The sequence below is a fragment of the Cryptomeria japonica genome, chromosome 6 (genome assembly GCF_030272615.1).
Source record: "Cryptomeria japonica chromosome 6, Sugi_1.0, whole genome shotgun sequence".
NCBI lineage: Eukaryota > Viridiplantae > Streptophyta > Pinopsida > Cupressales > Cupressaceae > Cryptomeria > Cryptomeria japonica.
This window is the reverse complement of record NC_081410.1, coordinates 444,213,550-444,238,100: the sequence shown is the minus strand read 5'-3', so window position 1 is coordinate 444,238,100 and position 24,551 is coordinate 444,213,550. Positions and strand designations below refer to the sequence as shown.

The window sequence follows — 24,551 nt, the reverse complement described above, 5'->3', positions numbered from 1 at the left end:
ATGTTTGAGCACATACACTCCAAGAGGCACAATAGATTATGTGTGGAGAAGATGAATGATCTCGTCTTTGTTCACTACAACCTCCACCTAAGAATGAGAAAGAATGCATTAGTTGACATCTCTCCTATCATTCTAGATGAGGTTGATCTTGAAGCAGAGTGGGCCAATGAGAATTAGACAACTCCTGGGACTCCTACAGCTGTCTTTAGTGATGATGACATTGATTGGATCGACCAAGTAGATATAGAGGTTGAGGCTGTAGCCATGGCAGAGGAGGAGCAGAGAGCACGAGCAGAGACAGGAAATACTGAGACTCAGAGTGACACAGTTGTTCCTAATGTTGGTGAGTATGGCATGGTGTCACGAGGAGCGACTATGGCTGCTGAATCATCCAAGACCTACTTTAAACGCCTTCGCAGGGGGCCAAGGCGAGAGGGTGCATGACCCTTTGAGCCATAGGCTTGTACACTTGTAGTTGTATTTAGTATTTACTATTTACCTTTGGTATTTGTATGAAACATTTGACGATGATCATATGATGACATGGATTTTTTATTCCATGAGTTTTGTAATATTGTATACATTTGACAATATTATATATCTATGTTTGTTATTTTCTTCAGCTACAATTTGCGTTTATGCTTATGTGATTGATGTATACTTGTGTATGTAATCAAATGAGCCGAGTTTGATGATGTTTTTGTGTCTTTAAGGTGTATTCAATAAAGGGTGTCTGAAACAAGTTTTAAATCTTTAAAAATCTCTAAATTTCTTGAGTTTTTCACTTTCCTAAGTCCAGCAGAGTTTGGAGCCGAGTCTAATGCCGAGTCCCGAGTCCAAGTCCGAGTTGGCCTTGCCGAGTCCGAGACGAGTCTGAGTCCCGTTTCTTTTCTTTGAAAATTACTCGCAAGTTTTGGATTATTTTCTTTCATTTTTGGATTGGTAATGGATTGCTGGTGATTCCTTTGGATGTTGTTGAGCATTTGAATCCATTTTGAAGGTTTTTACATTTGTTTTGAATCATTTATTTTTACTGTCCCAAAGAACACTGCTGTAGGTGCACATTTTGTGTTATTTTGGTGTCAAAATGATAAGTTAGGGCTCATTCCTCTTTATGTCATTACTGTTCCTTGAGGAATGAGACCCTATCAATGTATTTTTAACTAACCCAATCACAAGAATGCAGGGAAAAGAGATTGAATAGGTGATCATCAAGAAAAGTGACTATTTGTGTGAGAAAAAGCATGAAAATGGAGGCATGGGTATAGCAGCAGAAGAAGTAGCTTAGCAAGGTGGTGTTTTTATGAGTCTCATTCCCCTTTTGTTCTCCCTCAACAACGGTGTCATCCTTGCTGCTGCTATTCAATTGCGAATCATGCCTACTTCCCTGTGTGAGCTCATGCTTACCAGCCTCTTGATTAGGTGCAATCTCTCCCTCCTCAACTTGATTTCTAGGTTCGTCGGGGCCAACAACCCTTATCTCTCCATCTTGCTCACCTTGTGTTTGAGGATTATTTGCCTCGAATGCATCAATATCACTCTATGAAGGTGGAGCGGGTATGTAGTTAAGTTCAACCACATCATCCTCTGAACTGGGGTCTTTGGATGATGAACTAACCTCCGGCCTCCTGATAGGGATCTTTTCTCTCCTTGTTCTTTTTGATGTTCGAGTTCCTCTATTGGCTCTTGCTTTCTTCCTCTTCTTTTCAGGTTTCTCAACCTCTTCCTTTGGCGCGCTTGAGGTTCCTTCATCCTTCAAAGTTTGGGAATCAAGACTACCCATTAGATTATATGTAAATTGGGTCCCCCCATGGGTCAGTCTGTCGATTTGTTGGGATAACCAGTAATCGGTATACCTCCTTGGAGCCTCCATGACTGCCTCAAAATCTGTGATTGGGTTCTAAGTCCAATCAATGCCTGGCAAGAGGTTCTTAACTGCCTCAAATTCTCGGACTTGCAAGCAATTACCATAATCCGTCACCTAATCTTGGACCTGGCAGTACTCATAAAGCCGCATCTGCTAGACACTTGGCCTAGAATACTCACACCGTCGGACTTCAAAGTCATCGGAAAAGTTGCTCCAATAATCCTCTATTGACACCTTTGCCCTGTAGTGCCTGCCATAGGCTCTCTTTGCCAATTTATCATGATTGAAGCAATTCCTAAGGAAATGTTCCTGTAGGCCATAAGACACCAATTCAGCAAACGGACTCCTTAGCTTGCACCGAATTTTTGAGATGCACATCAAGGGTACCCAAAATCAAGGGGAAGGTGAACCCGGATTGCTTCTTATCTCTGAGTAGACTGCCTGCTGGGTGTGCCTGTCTTGCAACTTCCACGAGGACTATTTTGTCTGATGGATAGCGTGGAAGCCGGAATCGTGTTCCCTCAAAGACTTCTATTCTAATGTAAGTGAACCTAGGAAACTGGATAAACTACGCACCATATTTCCGGATCAAAATGATAGCCTACTCTAAGAGCCTCATATGCAATCCTCCTTGCATTAATCTGACTAGGCGCATTGTAAAGGCATCATTGACACACTCATACTAACCAATTGCGTAGGCAATGTTATTCTTTTCTCTTTGAGCAATGTCATAATAATGTAGCTGAGGGTAGCATTCATACACCTTTACCTAATTCGGCCCATTCCCGATCTCACATTTCTTGATTAACCCTATTAGTGGCTGGTGTCAGGCAAACATGTAAACCAAGTAGGAAGTCATGGTAAAGTACTTCTTTTCTTCAAGCTCGATCAGTTGTGTATGGATATTGTCACTAATGATCTGAGCCCAATTGAACTTAGACTTCCCAATGAAGACTTGCTCAGTAAAGTAGAACATCCATTCCTCAAAAAGATTAGATTGAGGGAGTGCCATGACCTGGCTGAGTAAGGTAACCATATCACCATACTCGTTATGAAAATCACTTCTGGGGGTCTTTTAACTGATCCTAATGCTTGGGGGTCTTCTTTCTTTGTACTTTTCTTCGTTTATCAACGTTTTGCATTTAGCAGGATTCATGTCATAGGCGACCTACGCCTCATCAATAGTTGTAGCAATAGGATTATCAGGAAATAGGATATCAAATGCCTCCCCAATGGCTTCAGGTGTGAAATTAGCTAGGACCATCCCCTCTAGCACCACTAATCTGGTTTTTGGCTGATAATGCCTAGCAGCCTCAACCACTAGTTCATAATTCTGCACGGTCCCGCTGCCTGAGCAATACCACTCTCCATCATCCGCCTGGTCTTGCCATAGGCGTTTGGAGAGTATACCCTATTCCTAAAATCTTGAATGTCTATGTGGCCCAAATCCATGTCTCCTATGATCTCCCATACACTCTGGACCTTCGACTCCCTAACTCCTCCCCTTTGGTATTGGTACTTCATTTTCTCGCCCTTGCGGGGAATGTTAGACTTGGAAACCCGAGACGTTCCGGTTGCACCGGGTGTCTTTGAGGATTCAACCGCCAATCTAGGCATCTATCCTACACAACTGGACACAGATTACGAGATGAGATAAAGCAACCAAACGGGTTAGCCAAAACAAAGGACGACATTAGTGCTTAAAATCAAAGATCAACAGGAACATCGAATTTTGAAAAAGCATGACATTGCAATAAACAAAGCCTGGTCTTTTGGAAACGAAATGCTACTTGAAGCAGAAAATTAAGTTGGTTTCGTTTAAATTTCGCTGCTTGGAGCGGGTTTCAAAAATGCTACTTCTGATTGATTACGGCGGCAAGAGCAAACGTTCAATCTTGATCACGTCACTTGGAAGTGTTGCAAGTCATCCGAAGTCGGACATCAGGTCCTACCGCAAGGGGAGAGGAGTCTTGGAACTTGAGGGTTTTGGGATTTCGGGGTCATGAGGAAAAGGCTTGGAACTTGGATTTCTAGGGTCATGAGGAAAAGGCTTGGAACTTGGGGTTCCGAGATTCCGGGGTCATGAGGGAAAGGCTTGGAACTTAGGGGTTCTGGGATTCCAGGGTCATGAGGAAAAGGCTTGGAACTTGGGGGTTCCGAGATTCCAAGGTCATGAAGAAAAGGCTTGGAACTTGCCTCCTTACATACAACACTTAACACTTCATGCTTCCATTGGCTTTGTCCTTGATCAACTGGGGCAGTGCTGGTCCATGGAACATATCTCTGATCGGTTCTTACTGATGGACCAAGGATGTCATAAAAAATGACAACAGTTATCATACTGTTTATTAGATTAGACAGATATAAATGGTATCATATTGTTTATCAGATTAAATAGATATAAATATTATCATACTGGTTATCAGATATTGGCAAATGATATGGATACACATTAGTCTAGATCTCTTCAGCATAGACATAGATGATATCTTAGCACCTCTTAGATATAGGTAAGTGTAATCTAGTCCTTATAATGCATTAAATACAATGCTCTACTATTATTACTCAATTATATTCTATTCTTAATGGTTGGTTACTCATTATATGCTTGAAAGGGAATTATACTTGATACGAGATAATAAATCATGCTTAAGTCATTCTAGTTATATCACAAACATGACAATATGGAAAATGTCTTCGCTTATTAATGTTATGAATGTTTGCAACATAAATGTACCCTTGTGGAGGAAGGGTAGGGATGCAATAAGGGGGTGACGAGGGGCTCATAAGTAAGCCATCCTTGGATGACCAAAGTGGCATCGAAGCTTGGATGGCCCTTAAACGGAGGAGTCAAGTAACCCGGTTGCATTCCCTACTCATCTCCCCCACAAGAATTGTTCAATAAGAGAAGTAGATTTGAAAGGTAGGCCGGCGAGCTGCTAGGTGAAGCAAGAAGGTTGCAAAAGGCAATCTTTCTTGGGCTTGGTACACAAATGGCTCCAAGCAAGCGTTCATCTCTTTTTCTCTAGCTTCCATCTATTATAAATTTATTATTTGATCTAACTCTGATATGAGTATGTATTGTATTTGTTCTCATGTTTTATATGCAAGATCCACATGTGAAAAATTATTTACTTAGCAAGTTATTTTTTGGTAAGTTCAAATCTTAACCCTAACTTGTAAATTCATGTTTTCTTTAGGTAAAAATAATTTAGTTTGGGAAGTGAACATTACACTATGACCAAGTCTATAAGGTTTACATGATTGGGCTTCAAAACAGTGGAAGTAGCTAAGCAAGGTTCAAACCAGAGTTCCGTGACTCGCGGCGAGTCACGCAAGTCACGTGAGTCAGCGGGCTAGGTGACCCCCGTCGGGTCACGGTGACCCTGACCTGGGCTCGGACTGGTCAGGGGGTGTGACTCGCCTGACTTGCTGAGTCAGCGAGTCACACCCTGACTCGCCGAGTCCGAAGCTCGTGACCCTGCCGCGTCAAGTCAAAACGTGCAGTCACAAAAACTTTAAAAAAATATAACATTTTTATATGTTTTTTTTTTCATTTCCCTTTCTTATAACCCTAAGAGGGATTGCAATTCACTTTTATGAGTGGAAGAGAGGAAAAAAGAGAGGAAGAGAGAAAAATAGGAAGCCATAGTTTTGCAACCAGCTGAGAGGAAGACGTGAAAAGCTTGCACAAATCACATTGGGGCAGCACTATAGTTGCATTGAGAGCATCAAGGAGTCCATAGAAGCTCATTTCAAACACTTCTCAACAAATTCGAAAGAGGTAAGTGTTAATTTTTATTGATTATGTTGGTTTTTTTTCCATATTTATGGATTTTTTGTTTTGTTGTTATTTTTTTTTTAAGTTCAACTTTCCAAATCTATATTGCATACTTCAATGATCAATCACAATGAGATAAATAGAACAATAGCATAGCAAACCCTAGATTTTTTTTTTGAAAAAATTGTATACATCTATTTACAATTGTTTCTAAAAAAAAATCTAAGGTTTACTGATTTTTCTCAATTCTTAATTTCTTTCTTTGAAATTTGAAAATTTTCAAGAAAAAACACAATGCACAAATTAGTCTATGGCACTTTGCTGATTTTTTTTAATTAGTTTAAAATTTTAAATTTAAAACTTTGTCAAACACAATGCTCAAATGGTGAATTGTAAAATTGTCTTATTCCAGCAGCCCTCACGTTTTGAAAACAATTTTTTTTCCTAATGGCTCATCCTAATCCTCCACAACCTAAGCCTAGGAAACATGGTAAAAAAGATGAGGCATGGAAATACATTGAAGAATTCCCTGGTAGACAAAGAAATCAAACCAAGTGTAGTTTTTGTAAGGAAATTTATGGGGGGATAAATAGATTGAAATATCATATTGCTGGCATACATGGTCATGATACTGAGCCTTGTATCAAGGCACCTCCCGAAGCAGTCCATTTTTGTTACGTCCAATTAGAAAATTTTGAAATACATAAGCAAACAAAAAAAAGACAAAGAGAGGAGTTATGTCATATTGGTTCCCCTCCACCCAGATCCGCATCCGCATCCACAGCTGCATCCATAGGTTGTGTTGGAGAGGGTTCTTCTATGCCTCCCTTTCGTCCTAGTGCTTCTACTAGTGCTAGTACTTCTATTTCTGCTCCTACTAGTCACACTTTTGGTCCTAGAGTGCGAAAATCCAAGATAGACAATTTTTTTGTACCACGCACTACTGCTGGCGCACAACCCTCGCTTGAGAAAATGTCTTGGAACAAGGAGGTCCATGATGCAGGAAGAAAAGAAATTTGCAAGTTTTGGTACTTCTGCAACATTCCATTTATTGCAGCCAGGTACTTTTTTATTTGATTGTTTTAAATTAAAATTTAAAATTTTATGGTTTGAAGTTGAAAATTGAAATTGAAATTGAACTTTTCTTATTTAATCTATTTCAATTTGTGACAGGTCTCCTTATTGGCAAGGCATGATTGATGCAGTAACCATTTGTGGGGTGGGGTTTAAAGCCCCTAGTGATACTGAGTTGAGTGGCCCTCTCTTGTTGGAAATGGTGGAAGATATGAAAGTTGACCTAGAGGAGCACCGCCAATCTTGGAGCCACAAGGGTTGCACCATCATACAGATGGTTGGACTGATAGGAGGAATAGAACACTCCTAAATTTTCTTGTTTCCAGTGGAGGTGATTGATCATTTTACTTCTCTAAATGCATTGTGATTGAAATTGAATAATTTACATTCTAATTTATTGATAATTAATTTGTTTTATTTTCAGGATCCACCATGTTTTTGAAGTCCATTGATGCTTCCTCACATGTCAAAAATGTGGCATACTTATGTGAGGCTATTGAGGAAGTTATAGATGAGGTGGGGGAAGAAAATGTGGTGCAAGTGGTGACGGATAATGCAGCAAGTTATGTTGCTGCAGGTAAACTTTAAAAGTTTTCTTTTAAGTTTAAACTTTTAACTTTTAAATATTAATGGTAAAATTTCTTGATACTTATCACATCTAATTCTTTAACTAATTTAAAATTGTTGCAGGAAAACTTTTGATGGAGAGGCACCCAAAAATCTTTTGGTCTCCATGTGTGGCCCATTGCCTTGACCTCATGCTGGAGGATATAGGTAAGCTTGGATGGGTGAAAGAATGCGTTGAAAGGGCCAAGAATATATGCAAATTTATTTACAATCATGCATTGGTCCTTAGCATTATGAGGCAATACATGGGAGAAAGGGAGTTGGCTCGTCCTGGTATAACGAGATTTGCCTCGAATTTCCTCACATTGAAATCCTTGTTAAAATCAAAGGCATCTTTGAGGCGCATGTTTGTTGGTGAGGAGTGGACTTCCTCATCCTATGCTACGACCACTGCAGGGATGGATGTAGCAAATTGCATTTTTGATGAGCCAGGTTTTTGGACCCCTTGTGCAGAGATCGTGCAGGTAATTTTATAAATTTATATGCATATTTTTGTTTTGTTTGCATTGTGCAACTTTGCAATTTTTCTTATTTTCATGCACACTTGTGAGTTAACTATTTTTGTTTAGCATTATTTGCAGGTCACTGAGCCCCTAGTAGTTCTCCTACAAGTTGTTGATGGGGAGAAGCCCGCTATGGGCTACATATATCAGGGCATGGATAGGGCCAAGGAGGCCATTAGATCTATATATGCTGGAGTTGAGGATAAGTATAGGCACATTTGGGACATAATTGATAGAAGATGGCATAACCAACTTCATAGGCCCATCCATGTAGCAGCTTATTACCTCAATCCATCATTTCGTTTCCGTGCTGATTTCAATGCAGATGAGGAGGTTCTTAGCGGCTATATTCAGTAGTACAACGGATGGGCACTGATATCACAACTACATTGCTCGAGATGGATGAATTTAATAATGCAGTAGGGGCGATCTTTGCTAGCCAATTGTGCAAAGAGGGTCGAACAAAATTGCAGCCAAGTAGAAAATTCTAAAGTTTATGACATATGCATTTTAATTTTTCATTTTATAATCTACCTTTAAAGTTGGAAATAAGACTAATGTTTTTTTCTTTTCCTTATCTCAGATAGATGGTGGCAAATGTTTGGGCCTTCAACCCCAAACCTTCAAAAAATTGCCATCCGCATATTGAGCCAGCCATGCAGCGCAACTGGAGCATGTTCGAGCACATCCACTCAAAGAGGCGAAATAGATTGTCTATGGAGATGTTGAATGATCTATTCTTTGTTCATTACAACCTCCATCTTAGGACCAGACAGATTTTGGACACTGACTCCTCTCCAATCACTCTAGAGGAAGTCGACCCCGAGTCCAATTGGCTCACTGAGTCCACCGATCCAATCTTCACTAATGAGGACCTTGAGTGGGTTGACCAGGAAGACAAAGAGGCTAAGGTTGTGGCTATGGTAGAGGAGGAGGATAGAGCACGATCAGGCACAACACCTATTCAGACTGGCACATCACAGGCAAAGACTATGGCTACTCTATCATCCAGGACCTACCTTAGATGCCTTTCTAGGAGGCAGATAGACGAGGCTGAGCCTGAGCCTGAGCCATAGACTTTTTGTTTACACTTTACAATTACATATATGTTTGGGAACATTTCAAGTCATGGATTTTATATACATTGGACAACATTTATAACTCTATATATCTATGTTTTCTAATTCCTTCAGCTACAATTTACATTTCTATGCATGTGATGGATGTATGTTTATGTATGTGATCAAATTAGCTTCTATTTGATGATGTTATAGTGTCTTTAATCTTAATTAAATAATGGGTGTATGAAACAAGTTTTAAATCGTTAAAAATCTCTAAATTTCAAGGGTTTTCTTATTTTGCCGAGTCCGAGCCGAGTCACGAGCCGAGTCAGCCTTGCCGAGTCAGAGCCGAGTCCGAGTCTAGGAACTTTGGTTCAAACTGATTCGTTTCCTTGTGAGAAAGGTTTCTTCATTATCAATTGTGAGACTAAGGAAGATCGAAATACGATCTTAGTCTCTAGACCATGATATTGGGATAAAAACTTCTTGTGATTAAAATCATATTACCCTTCTTTTGATCCAAAGGAAGACCTTTTTGCCACAATACCAATGTGGATTTCCCTCCCTTACCTACCACTACAATCTTGGATAGATTCAGAATTGAGGGCAATTGATAATTCACTTTGTTAAATTTCTTCATGCTTCAAAGGACACCAAGGACTAATTTCATATTTCTTTTGTTGAGATATGCATTGAGATGGATTTGTAAAAGGGGCTTCTAGAGTCAATTTTATTGAAGAAAAATGGTTGTGCTGGTTGCAAGTCTTGGATTATGTCAACACCCCCTTTAGGTGTCATGTGTTTTAAATATGGGCATTTTGCATTTAATTACACAAGTCAAGTTGCCTATTCATCAACTCAGCAATCCAAAAAGACTGCAACCTACTGGCAAGAGGTAGAACCACACCATTATTGGGTGTGTAACGTCCCCATTTTGGGATTTACCATAATTCAGTTCTGAGACAACAATTCCAACTTAAGGTGAGAATTGTAATATATTTATGGATATAATTTTATCAAATCTGAAAACATTTCATTATAATATTTAACTTAAAATTCTAAGAATAGCTTTGGAAGATAGAACTTATCTTGATAGATTTCTCTAATTTGACAATGGATTTATACATCCCCCATAAAACTGATTACTATATCCTTACACTTGTGCTATTAAACTGTTCACTATAAATCTATGACTCTTTACATCGGTTATGGCCTGATCATAAACCTGTCATGAATATAATCTCAAACTCCTTATGTTCTTCTCATCTAATCTGCTATTTGTCTTCTCATGCTCTCTTTTGAATCTGCAATGAATTCATACTCTTCTCTTTAAATCTGAAATAAAGTTCCCATACTCCTCCTTCTGAAGTCTACAATCTATCTCCTTATCAATGATACTCGGTACATATGTTTCGTTGTCCTTGAAATCACACCTAAAACACATCACATTCAGATCTGCATCTTACTACTTCTTCATATGTATCTGCATAAGATAATCTTCTTACTTCTTCATATGTATCTGCATAAGATAATCTTCTTACTTCTTCATATGACCCTCTTGTGATGAATAATCCTTTTCATTTCACTCACCATTCTTCTCTTCACACCCATGCCCTGATGTTAATCGCACCCTTCATGTTAATTACTAACTGCAGTACATGTAATCAGATGGGATTGTCTATACCATACATGGCACCCTTTCATTATGAGAATTATACCATTCCACAATACATAATCAACTAGTCCCTTAATTCGGTCCTTATCAATGTGAGGTAATAGATCACTATATTAGGGGTCTTCCTATTGATGTTTCTTCACCGCTTAGGCACAGTCATTGTTTTTAGTTGTCAACATACCTCTTTGTCTTTTTGTTTCTAGAAATCATAATCGTTGCTGTGAATATCCATATATGTATACCAATCCTTGTTCGTGAATGCTTCTGCCTCCCACGAAAATGATTGATGGCCACTGCTCTTTATCCCCTTACCAACTGCAGCTCTATGTACTCGTCCGAGGTGAACCGTCACTGCAGGAATAATATCAGTGATTTAAAAATATCAATATGGATATTATGCCTTTGAAATGTAATCATGGTCCTTAAGCAAGTGATACATGCCAAAGGCACTGCTCAAGATGAGTGATCCAATTTCCAGTAAAAGAGACTTATTCCCCCTTCGCTTGGCTGCCAAATGCTCTCTGAGTGCTTCCAGTAAAAATGACCTTTAGAATTCCATTCTTCCTCCCCGATTCATATTCCTTAGTCCCTCCCTTTTACCTTCTCATGTCTTTTGGAAAGATGTGACTTTATGGAGGCAGACGTTCATCCAAGGAGAAGCGCCCCTTCATTCAGATCTCATTATCATTTGTTAATAAATAATATTCAATTTTTAATAGAGATGGCATGAATTGTTATATTGATTCTTTTTTGTATTATATAAACAAATCACTGTTGTAGATGCTGATTACTGCCCTTGTTTATTGTTTATGTAATGTCGCCATCATTAATGTTCATCACCTAAGTCTCTTGATTAATTGACCGGTTATTATCGTGCTTCCTCATGACAAGTATTGTTTATTATTCTCACCCTGGGTCGATATTGCTAATCGATGTTCTTGTATGATCACTGCTAATTATTGATGACTTCGTTATTCTCATTAGTTTCTGCATTTGTTCCCTTTCTTTATCACTGCCTTTAAAAGCTAACTTGTGCCTCTTTACTACTCTATCAGTAATGATATAGAGTTTATCACAATCGCTACTTCTCTGCACTGTATTATCCTTTCTCATCCGTGTCATTTAATTCATCTATATGTTGTCTTGAACAAATCTTAGTCTTTTTTTCTTTATAATATATTTGCTTCTCATTAACTGCTGTATTTTAAACTCAGTCGCTGCTCATATCACGATTTCTTGGAGCGATATCATAAATGTATATGTTGCATTTTCACATCAGAGTTATGTTCACCTTATTGTATCGCTTGTTTGAGTCTGCTACTCAAGGTTGAGGAAATCGACAAATATAGTAAGGCTTATAAATCACCAAGCTCATCTATAATTGCTGATCAATCATGTCTTTCTTCTTCTTCTGATTTCTGTATTGGCTTTGAATACTATTATCATTTATAAAGATAATACAAGGAGCTTTCTCAATATCAACAATACTTGACGGAGTCTTGTTTGGGGACATCACAGGGTGGATCCAATCTTGATTTTGACAAAAGAGAAAAAAAGGACAAATATTCTCTAGTTTAGTTCATGGTTGATTGATTGTGTTCCCACCAGTAGAAGTGATTGGATTGTAAGGGCTCTTCTTGAGTAGGCAGACTCAACCAATCAAGACCTCCCTATCAACAAAAAAACTATGAGAATTTAGCATCTTAAATGGCAAAGATAAACAATGAGGTGAAGGCAACATTAGGCCAAGTAGAAAGCCTACAATGTGAAGTGGCACAATTGATTTGCTAAACTGGGATCATTATCTCCATCTAATCAAGATTGGGCTCATATAAAAAAGAAAGAGATCCCCTCTCTTAGAAGAATAATAAACATTAGATGATGTTAAGGTAAACCAAGAAGGGAAAAAAGGGAAAGAATTAGTAGGTTTCTAAAGGGTTAAGCCAAATTTTTCATTTTATTAATTTTTTATTAAAGGGAGTACACTCCAAGTCCAAAATTCATTGACCGAAGAAAAAAGGTGGCTACTATAACTCGGAAGTAGAACTTGGGAAAAATATCAATCCTAAACTAATAGCAATAGCTAGAGCGTAGATTTTAACCAAGCAACATGAGAAGAATCGAAAATCCTAATTCAAGATAATAAAATCTCTATAAATGATGCATTGAAGGACATAATATTAAAAAATATAAGTAAATTCAAAATCCATACCTTTATAGCATGGAATAAAGATCATGCCCATTGGTGTAATCCTGTAATGGAACAATCAAAACACTTATTTTTAAAAGATATACAAATAGTATCTATGAAATATAAATTTAGTTAACATTTGAAAATGTCTAAATTGTGAAAGAAAAGAAATTTTCTTAAATACGAAAAATAATATTAAGAGATTTTTTAATGTGTGAGTAAAGTTGGATGAGATAACCACTAGTCTAATGCTTGATTACTTTGAGTTCTTGAAAATTGTCTTTGTAAATACTGTTGCACTTCCCAGAGGTATAATTTTGAACTATATTAATTTTCAATTAATTGGTTTCAGTCTAGTCATATAAATTGATTTTTCTTTTACAGAGGATTCATGTTGAAGTCTAGTTAATATGTTGAAAAGATGGCCTCTCTCTCTATTTAATTGAAACATTTATGTGAATTAGTTTGTAAGGTATACAAGCTAAATAGATAGAACTTCAGACTACATGAGTGATGAAGGCCATCCTGTATGGGAAGAAATTGAGAAGGAAGTGATTGCTGAGGCAATGCAGATGTGATGAATTCTTGTCTAAACTCAAACATTGATATCGTGGGATTTTGTCTTTGCCCACAAATACAAAGCACATCCACTACAAATTATTCTATTTAGGTGTAGTCACACTTATAGGGATTCTTTGTTCCTCATTATGGTCCTAGTGCACAACCTTCACTTGAAGCATCATGAGGTGAGGACAATATGTTCTATTTTTTGTATCATAGTGAGATGGCATTCAATGATGCAAAGATCCCATATTGGATCATTGATCAATGCATTGACTATAAGTAGAAAAGGGTCCAAGGAATGGACTCATGAATTGTGTGGTCCTTGTTGGACAAGGATGTGAAAAACACGAGGATTTGGCACAAAAGGGATGCACTATTTTGTTTGATGGGTGGACGAATGACAAAACCTGCACATAAATCAATTTCCTAGGGATTCAATTGAATAGTTGGTGCTTTTTAAGTCAATAGATGGAGTGAAAAATATAGACTCATCACAATATGTTTGGATAGGGTGTTAATGGAAGTGGGTGTGAAGAATGCCATTCAAGTTGTAACTAGTAATGCAACATCATACCTAGCAACTAGGAGATTTCTTGAGGAGAGGCACCCTACTATGTTTTTAAGTCCTTGTGTTGCCCATTGTAATGATCTACTTGAAGATATAGAGAAACTTAAATGGGTGAAAACAATGGTGGAATAGGTGAGGATCATCATAAAATATATCTACAACTACCCTTGGGTGCTTTGCCTACTGAGAAATAAGTAATAACAATAAGAGAAGGGAGATTGTCTAATCAAGAGCCACATGATTTATCACCAAATTCCTCATATTGCAAATCAATATAACTTCACATATATCTCTTAAGCAGATGTTTGTTCTCTCATGGTGGGTAGACTCTCCTTACGCAAAGAATACCTAGAGAAAAATGTCATAAAAAACATTTTTGATGGAATTTTTTCTAAAAATACAAAAGATTCTCAAGGTAAATTTTAAAGTTAAAAGTAATCAACCCCATTATTAATTTATTAGATTTTCTAATTTTCATTTACTTTTGTAAATTGTGTTGTACCCATCTAGAACTAGATGTTTGCACTACTCGATGTTCATATTTGCCATCAATTTATCACTTTTTGTGTTTGAAGTGCCTTCTGTTCAAGTCACAAGGTAGTTGTTGTAATGTCCCTACAAGTTAGGGATCATTGTCCTGCAAAACAGATTGTTAGAACACAACAAAATATATACATAACTAATCTAATTTACAATTAAAGTTCAATTAGTTAATTAACACTAATTTCAATTCTTAAAAAGGATACGAGTGCAGCACTGGGACATGTCCTTAGGCGGTTGTGGAGCTCGCCTTCTTGGAACCCATCTTGGTTCCAAGCCATATCAGGAAATCGAAGGTTAATTCGATTCCTGTCTTGGACGTAATTTCTTACACCCAAGCCATCCAGGAAATCGAAGGTTAATTCGATTCCTATCTTGGATGTAATTTCTTACACCCAAGCCACCCAAGAAATCGAAGGTTAATTCGATTCCTGTCTTGGATGTAATTTCTTACACCCAAGCCATACCAAGGAAGACCATCATATATGATCAATTCCTTGCCTTGGATGATGCATCTCATCATCCAAGTCTGCCAAAGAGGACCGGCCAGATCCGTCTCTTCTTGGATGAACTTTGTCAACCAAGCCATACATATATGCATATAGATATTCAGTATATACTGCCTACCAGGGATTGTCATAATCCCTCCATTAGGCTAAGGGAGTTTCCTCCCTATGGCCTCCATCATATAATCACATTTATATTACATTTTATAATTGATTACTACTTTCCATTCATGTTTACATATTCCTAACTTAACATGTATTCCATAACATATATTCAAAAAATGTCCATTATCAAATATTCACATTTATTAACTTATATTCCTAACTATTCATTGATGTGTATTCATTAACATATGTCTATACATATTCATTAACATCTGAAAATCATTCATCAACATATGTGTTAAACTGTTCATTACTTATATTCATTAACATATGTATTAAAGTATTCATTATTTATATTCATTAACATAAAGTATTCATTATTTATATTCATTAACATATGTAATAACATGTTCATTATTTATATTTATTAACATATATAATAAAATATTCATTCATGACTTAACTGTGCGTGACCTGTTGTCGTAGCTTTCAGACCTTTCTCTCTAACCATGTAGCAGTCCTCCTTATCCTCTACGCTAAAACTGAAAGATATTCTAATAAAGATCTCTTTATTCACTCTACACGTACACCACTGTCACACAAAGATCTTCTTTTATTATACACACACTTGGTGTATATCTTTGATCTGTCTTTCTTTTCAAACTCCGTACACCATACACCCTTATAGATAATCTTCTCACAATTTTCAGTCCAATCTGCTGTTCATTTCCATATAAACTCTTCTTGTGGCTGATCTGTATGTGTTCAGTCTGATGCACACCACGAAACAGTATTACCTTCTTTTCTGATTATTCTTCAGCATCTAACATCTCACTTCACTCTAATATTTTCTCTATCTGAAATAATTTCCGTATTACTATTCTTCCCCCCCCCTCCACATTCTAGATTTTTCTCACTCTAATATCTTGCATTTAACCTAGAAAGGTATAGCTTTTTACAAATGATATGACTCTTCATTAAACAATTATTTGTTTTAAAGATAAAACATTTCCTTAAGAAATCGCACCACATCATAATCTAATTGCTCTTAAATTAATTCACATCTTTTCCTTGACAAAGCACTGACTTCGTAATACGTATAAACAAATCGTATAACTTCATCATAATACGTATAAATAGAGTTGCACCTCTTAGTAATACGTATAGATGATAATTCGCATCTCTTAGTGATACGTATGTGTATATTAGTCATTAGTCACTAATAATATTAAAGTCGACTTGCTGTATAATAGAGGCTTCTTGTATAAACAAAGTCTCTGTATTAGGAATGATTCTTTGTTCTTCAACATAATCGATCTTTTAATAAATCTTTATTTTGACCACTCCACACACTTGCTGGTCATGGATTGTCTTGAATACGAATGCTAATAAATTTGTTACAACCTAATTATCAAATGCTACTGCTGATGATCATTGATGTATGAGTTGTTGTACTTACTTTGGCTTTGGACAGTTGTATTACTATTTCTTGACTTCAATATATTGGTCACTTTTCCCTTGCATAATTACTTTTTTTTAATTGCCTATTGTGTCTTTTAGTTATTGTTGTCAATTACGGTGTGGTCATCAAAGACTATGCTCATCGTTCCATACTTAATGGTCATTGGCCATCTTTAGACTAGTCTTTAATTGTATTCTTATTAATTATTGAATATATAAATTATGTTGATAATATATAATATTCAAGTCATGTTCATAAATAATATTTAGTTAATGAATTTTAAATAATCATTCATTGGTAATTATTATATAAATTAATAATAATAATTTCTTGATTTAGGGTCTCTCTCTTTCTCTTCATATATATATAACGATCCAGGAGGGGACATGACACTTGTGTCATGGTCCAGTGTTTCAACAAACAATGCTTGCAGATTGCTCCAAATTCCATTTTTTCAAGTACCAAAGAAATTCCAACTAACCATGGCAAAAACATAAGAAATCAAGGCCCAAGGGTCAAGATGGAAAATGTTAAGTGATTAGTGTTTCATAAATGCACAAGACTCTGCCCAAATGAAGGAAGCACTCTTTTCGAATGGCATTTCCAATATGATCTATGAAGTTCCACTAGTAGCATAAAAATGTGGCAGAGTGTCAAGAAAACTCCACCTAAAAGGATTTAAGGTCAAAGAAATGAATGAGGCACTCAATGAAACTAGCAGTGCCAACATTAAACTGCACACAAGAAAAATAAGGAATGGATTTTAAAAAAGAGCACACATTTAAATGACCAAACCAGCAATTACTTGCACCAAAATAATGGCAATTGTTTAAGTGATTTGCACCTAAGGGATGGATAAGTATTTAGTTGAAATGATGAGGCCATTTTGTACTGCACTTAGTGATACACAACTCATCTTAAGTGATCCGTGCATAAATATGAAAGAAAGTTTAACAATTGAAAGGTGATAAAGTGGGCACACTTTAAGCCTATCGTTGCCAATATAAAACTTTGTTCAAATCATGTAAAGTGAATAAGTGAATTGCACCTAAAGGAGTAGTAATTGAGTAAAAGAGAGCTCAGATCAAGTGGTAGGTGGATGAGTGAATCAAGCCCCTTTCAAAGATCAACATTAGCACATTTTTTCAAAGGAATCACCATTTATAAACCCCACCATCTACGAAAGAAAATCAAGTGCTGATATTCCTAAATACCACCCTTACTAAGAATAGTCAACCATGCAGAAATTTCAAACACCTATTTTTGGTTTAAAAATAGAAAAATTACAAAAAATATGGTGCTTTTCTAATCATAGTATATCTAAGTGCAGGAAAAGCAAAAGACTCAAAAATCTAAACAATACTTATATGTGAAAGAGGCCACGAATTCAAGATTCGTCAAATAATTTAACTCTATTGTTCATAGCAGGAAACAGGGCTTATTTTCTGATTATTGCAGATTTGTAAAGAATTTTCAATTCTGTTGTGAAATTTCTTCAAGAGTGATGATGGTTGATTTCCTAGTTTTCTAATTCTTCAAGGTCAAAAAATGCTTTTTCAAAGTATTTTCAAAGTATTTTCAAAGAAAGGTTTTGGATTCAGATTGATAGAATTGTTCATGATGGCAAGAAATATAGAATGGTTTTCAGAATATTCAAAGTTGTGAGTCTTAGTACAAGGCTGTATGTAGGGTTTGGTGTTGATAAATAATCAAAGGATTTGCAAATTCAAAGGATTTGCAAATTCAAAGCATTTGCTATCACAGATTCAGAGTTTTGGAGCGTTAGCCATGATCATGTTGCAAAAGTTTCAGGCCACCTTTCCAAAAGTCTATTTGTAGACATCACCATTTCAAAAAAAAAGCATATTCTAAAAAATCTATTTTCAGTTGGAGCTATATATAGCACATGTTATTTTTAGTAGTCTCTACTTCGAACATGAAGAACCTTTGAGGAGTCGACTATTGTTAGATAATCAATCTTTAGATATCGTCATGCAATGGACGTGAATTCTAAGTGGGAGTTTGTAATGTACTCAATCAGATAACCTTAGGAAATAGACAAAATCTCAAACAATGTGCAAGCTGAAATGATAAAGAAAAAACAAATGCCTAATTGTAGAGATCAAACTATGACGAAATTAATGCCTTCGGAATGCAATTTTCGGGGAATGGGGGGAGGTTTCAAACTTCGGCACTTTCTCTTATCTCTCAAATCGCGTTTTTCGGCATTGGGACCGCTTTTGCAAGTTTATACCTTTTTGCACCTTACCTTCATATACGAATTTCGGGGATTAGAGACATGTTGCCAACTTCGGCATTTTGAAGCATTTTTCAAACCTTTCAACTTTTCGCATTTGCACCCAAAAGTGCGAATTTCGGCATCTTGAAGGAGTTTGCCAACTTCGGACTTTTGACTCCTTTTGTCAATTTCGGCAATTTCAGGCGTTTTGAAAATTTCGCACTTTTTAAACCTTTTGCCAATTTCGGCGTTTTTGAGGCTTTTGCGAGTTTTGGCACTTTAAGTGCTTTTACAAACTTTGGACCTTTTACTTATTTTGTCAATTTCGGACCTTTTTGGTCATTTGCAAACTTCGGACCTTTTGCTCACTTTGCCAATTTCGGACTTTTTAGTCACTTTGCCAATTTCGGCGTTTTCCGTCATTTTGCCAATTTCGTCATTTTGACAATTTACCTCCATATGGCGAATTTCGGGGTTTCTTCTCATTTTGCAAACTTTTAAAATCTACTACGTTTTCACTAAAAAGTGCGAGTTTCAGCACTTGGGTGGGTTTTGTCAATTTTGGCACTTTGGGGCACTTTAAGACTTTCGCCCCCTTTTACCTTTCAGCTGGTGAAAATCACCATTCTCACAAATCCTGCAAACTTCTAAAAACATCATGCAATCTCTCCCTTTTAGTGCGAATTTCAGGATACGGAGGAGGTTTTTTGAAAATTTACACCTCTGCACTCTCTTATCTCTCTTATATCCTTATGCCAAAATCGGCGTCTTTGGGTCCTCATCTGACTTTCAGATGCTTTATCCTTTACTTGGCGGATTTCGCCAGTCTCTATCATCCCACACCTATCTAAGGCGATTTTACAAGCTTAGACAACCTCTTGGAATTTGTGCCCGAGGGCTCAACTGACCTCATGGATTCACAAGCTCCTCCGTTGAACATCATCATCTCACGGACTGATTACGGGCTCACTCAAAAGGATGCAAGACACTCTGCGCGGAACTCAACAGGGCAAAGACGGAAAAGCCCAAAAAAGGAAAGGGGACCCTGTCGACAACAGGGAGCGTGTGCAACGCACAACACATACCTCCATAGAAAATGACTGTGACAAAATCCATAAGACAGTTACACACTATAGTATTCTCCTACACAAAATATGGAGCTATCCATCTTGATTGTTTCCCTTCAAATCTCTTTCAGATATTTGGGGCATTGTCATTAAAGATAACTGGAAGTATGGAGTGATCTTGCTATGCAGCATCGATGATTGGGGGTGAATATTATACATAATTCTAATTTCTTAAAACAAAGAGACTAATAAAATTCGACTTTTTTATCCACATCTACATAGAACATAATATATATGCTATCCCAAAGGTGATCTTTGAAAATGTAAAGCCAGACATTTGTGAAATTATCTTGATATAGAAAGCATTTTTCATTAAATGATGGGCAATAACCTTGCAGGAAGCATAGAACTAACACTTGAACAATGCACCAAAGTGGGATGCAGAAATGTCCAAACATTGTTTCAAACCTTATGCTCGGTTTGCACTTTGCAGAAAACAATGCCAGCATTATGCCTCCTTTGTAAGTCCCAGTTGCTCAATATGAAGGACTTAATTTAACATTCCAGAACCTGCAATTCAACTTGGATAAACTGTGCAAGGGTCTTTTGTTCACTCCCATTGCACCACTGACTAACCCTATTATAAACCAGGACTTTCTGGATTTCCAAAGTGATCATAAGAGGATCTATTTAATCTAAAGCAGCAAGTATATGTATGTTCCAAGGGTATGTAAGTCGCAAAGTCATGAAGAACTAAGTCGACTAACTGACTGTTGACCTTGAATTTGAACTTTTATATATGGTCTATTGGTCTTGAAAATAATATCAGATCTGTACACTTGAGACTGTTTATAACTGCTGGAAGAAGCCACACAGATAGTTTGAGAAATATGCCTGTTGGATAGAAGTCTTCAAGTTGGATCAGGTACAGGGAGTTTGTCACACATGACCCTGGAGGATGGTATGAAGCTGAAGGCCTAATAGACTTGCTGGATTTGCTCTGGCTGTTGTCATTAATCAAAATCTGATAGTAAGTAGACTGTGACCTTAACTTGGGAAAGTCCTTGAATATCTCCTTACCGAAGTTTGATGCATTGGATTGTTGTGCTTCTGTTAGTGTTTGCTCAAATATTTTTCTGTGCAAGAGAGAGCACAATATGGCACTTATTCTTTATGCTGCTCATCTGCTTTGTCACCCAAGAATTATGGCGCCTTTCCCTCTATCATTTAACTTCGGACTTATATCTATTAATGCCCATGATTTTGTAGCTTGTACATGCATACTGCAACCTTTGACTTTTCCTGCAAGCAGATATTATAAATTTATAAGTGCCATGTTTGATTTGCAAAGCTACATGCTCTCTTGGATGGAGAAGCACTCAATGTCATTTTTCTCCAATTGATATGACAATGAATCTTGTCTACAAAATATCTAAGAAATTTGCCTTAAACTTGGGTGAATTCTCAATCTCCATGAGGTTGCAAGATAGTCTTTCTTCACATACTAAATGGCATATTTTTGGCTCCAGTTAGTGAGGGGGACGACTTTACCTGCAAGTAGCTCTTCTAACCACCATGCTTGTTTTGCACAACCATGTTCACTATTAGATGAAAGGTAGCGTCCCCTTTTTGGCCTCTTCAGAATTCCCAGGGAACTACAACTCTCTCGGAGAGCAACATCCTTATCGCTTTGGACTTCAGTTATTAACATTGAGTTCTAAGGGTCATGTTCAGTCCGTTGATACTTTCCGAGAGCAGTTGTGTCATTTATGATGCACTCCAAACTTCTTGGACGAAGACTCTATTTTCAGAAAGTATCTATATTTAGTAATCTGGATCTCCAGTGTGTTCCCGAGTATGTTGATTCCCTCAGATTTCACTTTCGGACCTTTTCTGTATTTTCTGCATCTTCAGCAAGGTGTGCAGGAAATAATTTAATGATTAAATAATTAACTGTTAGGTTGTCGAAAAGAGATAAATTGAAGGACAACTTAAAGTAATTATCTATAAGGTGAATTTAAAAGTGACTCTAGTGCCAGTAAAAGAAAATATTGAAATAAAGTCACTTTAGAGAGTAAAAAGGGATTATTATTTATAGAATGATTTTAAATTATATTTTTCAGAACGTTCACTTCACCCAAAAGGCTATAAAAGAGGCAAAGAGGCTTTTTTTTCATTTATTCTGGTTTATTCATCTTTGGTGAAACCCTTTGTGGGAATTTGAGTTGTTGTTCAGCTTTTCAGCCCTAGGGACAGAAACCCCTATGATGAAGATTGGTTTGGGTAGTAAAAGATCTATTCTAGCTAATTTGGAGGTGGAATCACCTAGATTTCATGCTTGTGCTAAAGGTTTTATCATTTTCACAGGTTGCCAGTTTACAGGTTGAGATTTGCCAAGTTTATAGGGAGTTGGTAAACTTACTTATGTTGTGTGTGCGAGTGTGGGAAAAATCAAATTCATTGTGCAGGAATTTGATATATAGCTGAAACACTGGCCAACAATACCAACTTATCACATGATATTATTGAGGGGCTGATTTTATTAATTAGAAGGTTTAAAGCCTTAGTTTCCTTCCTAGCGCTGCTTTGCTAGAGCCCACAAATCCTCTAGAAGAAATCGTAGCTCACATTTGAAGGTGGTGATGAATTTTTGAGGACCCGGTGTACACTCTTCATAGGGGCCATTCATATATATGCATGTTTAAAGCTGAAAAAATACAGGAAGGACAGTGCTGAGGACCTGAAAAGAGCTGCCACTCATGTTTATGCTGGGGCCATACCACATATGTGGACTGCCGTACTTCTTTGGAGGAATTTAAACTTTCAAATTTCATTGTTTAAATCTGCTAGTAACTAAAAAGAGGTTAGCAAGATTAAAATATTAATATTTTCTGTTATATGAAGAGCTGTATGAAAATTTTTGCTATTCGCTATTGCTGCAGCACTACTAAAAGTTTCAAAGAAATTCATTGTGATTAATTTTATGTAATATTCTTGTATCAATGGTTTGCAAATTAGATTTACAAAACCAATTCAAAAACAAGTTGGAAACCATCTCAGACCAGCCAGCGTGCAAAGTGTTTGACGAAATGCCTGTGAGCTGAAACTACCATATTTTGCAATTCTTTGGGGATACTTGGAAGCAATTTCTAGGGTGGTTATTACATGAAATGAATCAATGATTTTCATCTCCAACTTATAGACTACTGAAACTTGTAGAAGAAAACTAGGAAATCTTCCTTCAAGCTTGGGTGAATCCTAAACTGAATGATCTTGCAGGACATTCTTTGTTCCCATAACAAATGACATACTTTCAGCTCCAATCAGTAAAAGGGTTGAATTTTGTCTATAAAAGAAATTGGAAATCTGGCTTGAAGCTGGGTCAGTCCTCAATATGCAGATATACCAATAGTCATGTTAAATTCTAAATCTTAATTCATAAACAAAGATTTGTTTGCAGAAAATGAACTATTTATTAAGTTTGTGGCAATACAATGTTAAATACCAAATCACTTAAATTAAGATTAGTTCCATGGTATCTAACGTTTAAAAATATCTGTGATATTGCAGTAGATGTTTTTCCATGGCTTCCTAACTGTTGTGCATATAATGGGGTGGTCTACAATACAGGCTGAGGATAATATGATGAGCTCCAAACAGTAAAATCTAGAGCAAACAAGGCCCAGGAGGTGTAGACCAGACGAATAAGCCATTGAAACACATGGATAGTTGTTGCAGGTTTGAATCACTGGCTTCAACCACTGCACGAGTAAGGGATGCTCATGTGGCCAGAGGTTATACGGGCTGCATAATTAGGACCTCACAAATGGGGCCCTGGCTAGTGCCTATTCCTCTATACCAAAGAGAAAAATCTAGACCAAACAAGACTATGGAAAAGTAAGCGAACTTGATTTTAAGGATTTTTCCTTGAAGAATTCAAATGAGGGAGCAAAAATAAAACTCTTACAACTTTCTGTGTAGAATCCTGTGGAGACCAAAACAAATAAAGTCAAATGAGTAGCAATGGCCCTAATGTTGGTTATTTTTATTAGGTATACATACAATCAGGTGGTTTCATTTATTAATTTAACACAACTTTTAGATAACCAAAATCTGCAGAAACAGATGCATTAACAGATTCAGAAAATTACAAAGTTGAAATCCACATCTACTAAAAGTAAATACCTGGCCATGAATAAAGAATCATGGTATGCCCTGCTGATCATGAGCTTGTAGTTTAAATTCAGATGCTTGGATGTGTCCTTCATTGCTTCAATTATAGATTCATAACAATGTGCTGGTGGGTCCTGATTCACAATATGGAACTCTGACAGTGTAACCCCACGTTTTTTGGCTATTTCTAAAGCGGATTGATAAATCTTATGGACTATAGTGTTTCTGCGTTCTTCATCAATATCTCTAGTGTCTGAAAAGAAATAAAACCAGATTAATTTATGAGTCTCTTGATGTTACAAATAACAATACTGAAATATTCTTAAACAGATTTTAGTCAAGAACTGCTGCATACATTATACAACAAGCAGTCTGGTATCTAAATGAAGTGTATTTGAGTTCTTTATGTCGTCACTACTTACCTTGCAATATAATTGTGTTGCTTTCCAATCAAAGAATCTATAGTATGTCATGATAGTAACTGTATATTAACTTTTGTTTCTAGAAGTTATAGCTTAGTCCATGCAATTCAAAGAGAGTTACCAGTT

At 36.8% G+C, this 24,551-nt stretch overlaps 1 protein-coding gene across 2 annotated transcripts in view; it reads right to left on the bottom strand.

Moving 5' to 3' along the window:
• LOC131037474 (ureidoglycolate hydrolase) overlaps positions 1 to 24,551 on the bottom strand; it is a 274,909-nt gene that overhangs the window by 44,474 nt on the left and 205,884 nt on the right. The window contains exons 10-11 of one of the 2 annotated variants that reach the window (XM_057969613.2): positions 24,016 to 24,256; positions 12,801 to 12,841 (exon numbers count right to left, since the gene is read on the bottom strand). In XM_057969613.2, the coding sequence (XP_057825596.1) occupies positions 12,801 to 12,841; positions 24,016 to 24,256 (282 nt within the window). The remainder of the gene's footprint in view (positions 1 to 12,800; positions 12,842 to 24,015; positions 24,257 to 24,551) is intronic. The other variant, XM_057969614.2, reaches the window with a different exon arrangement.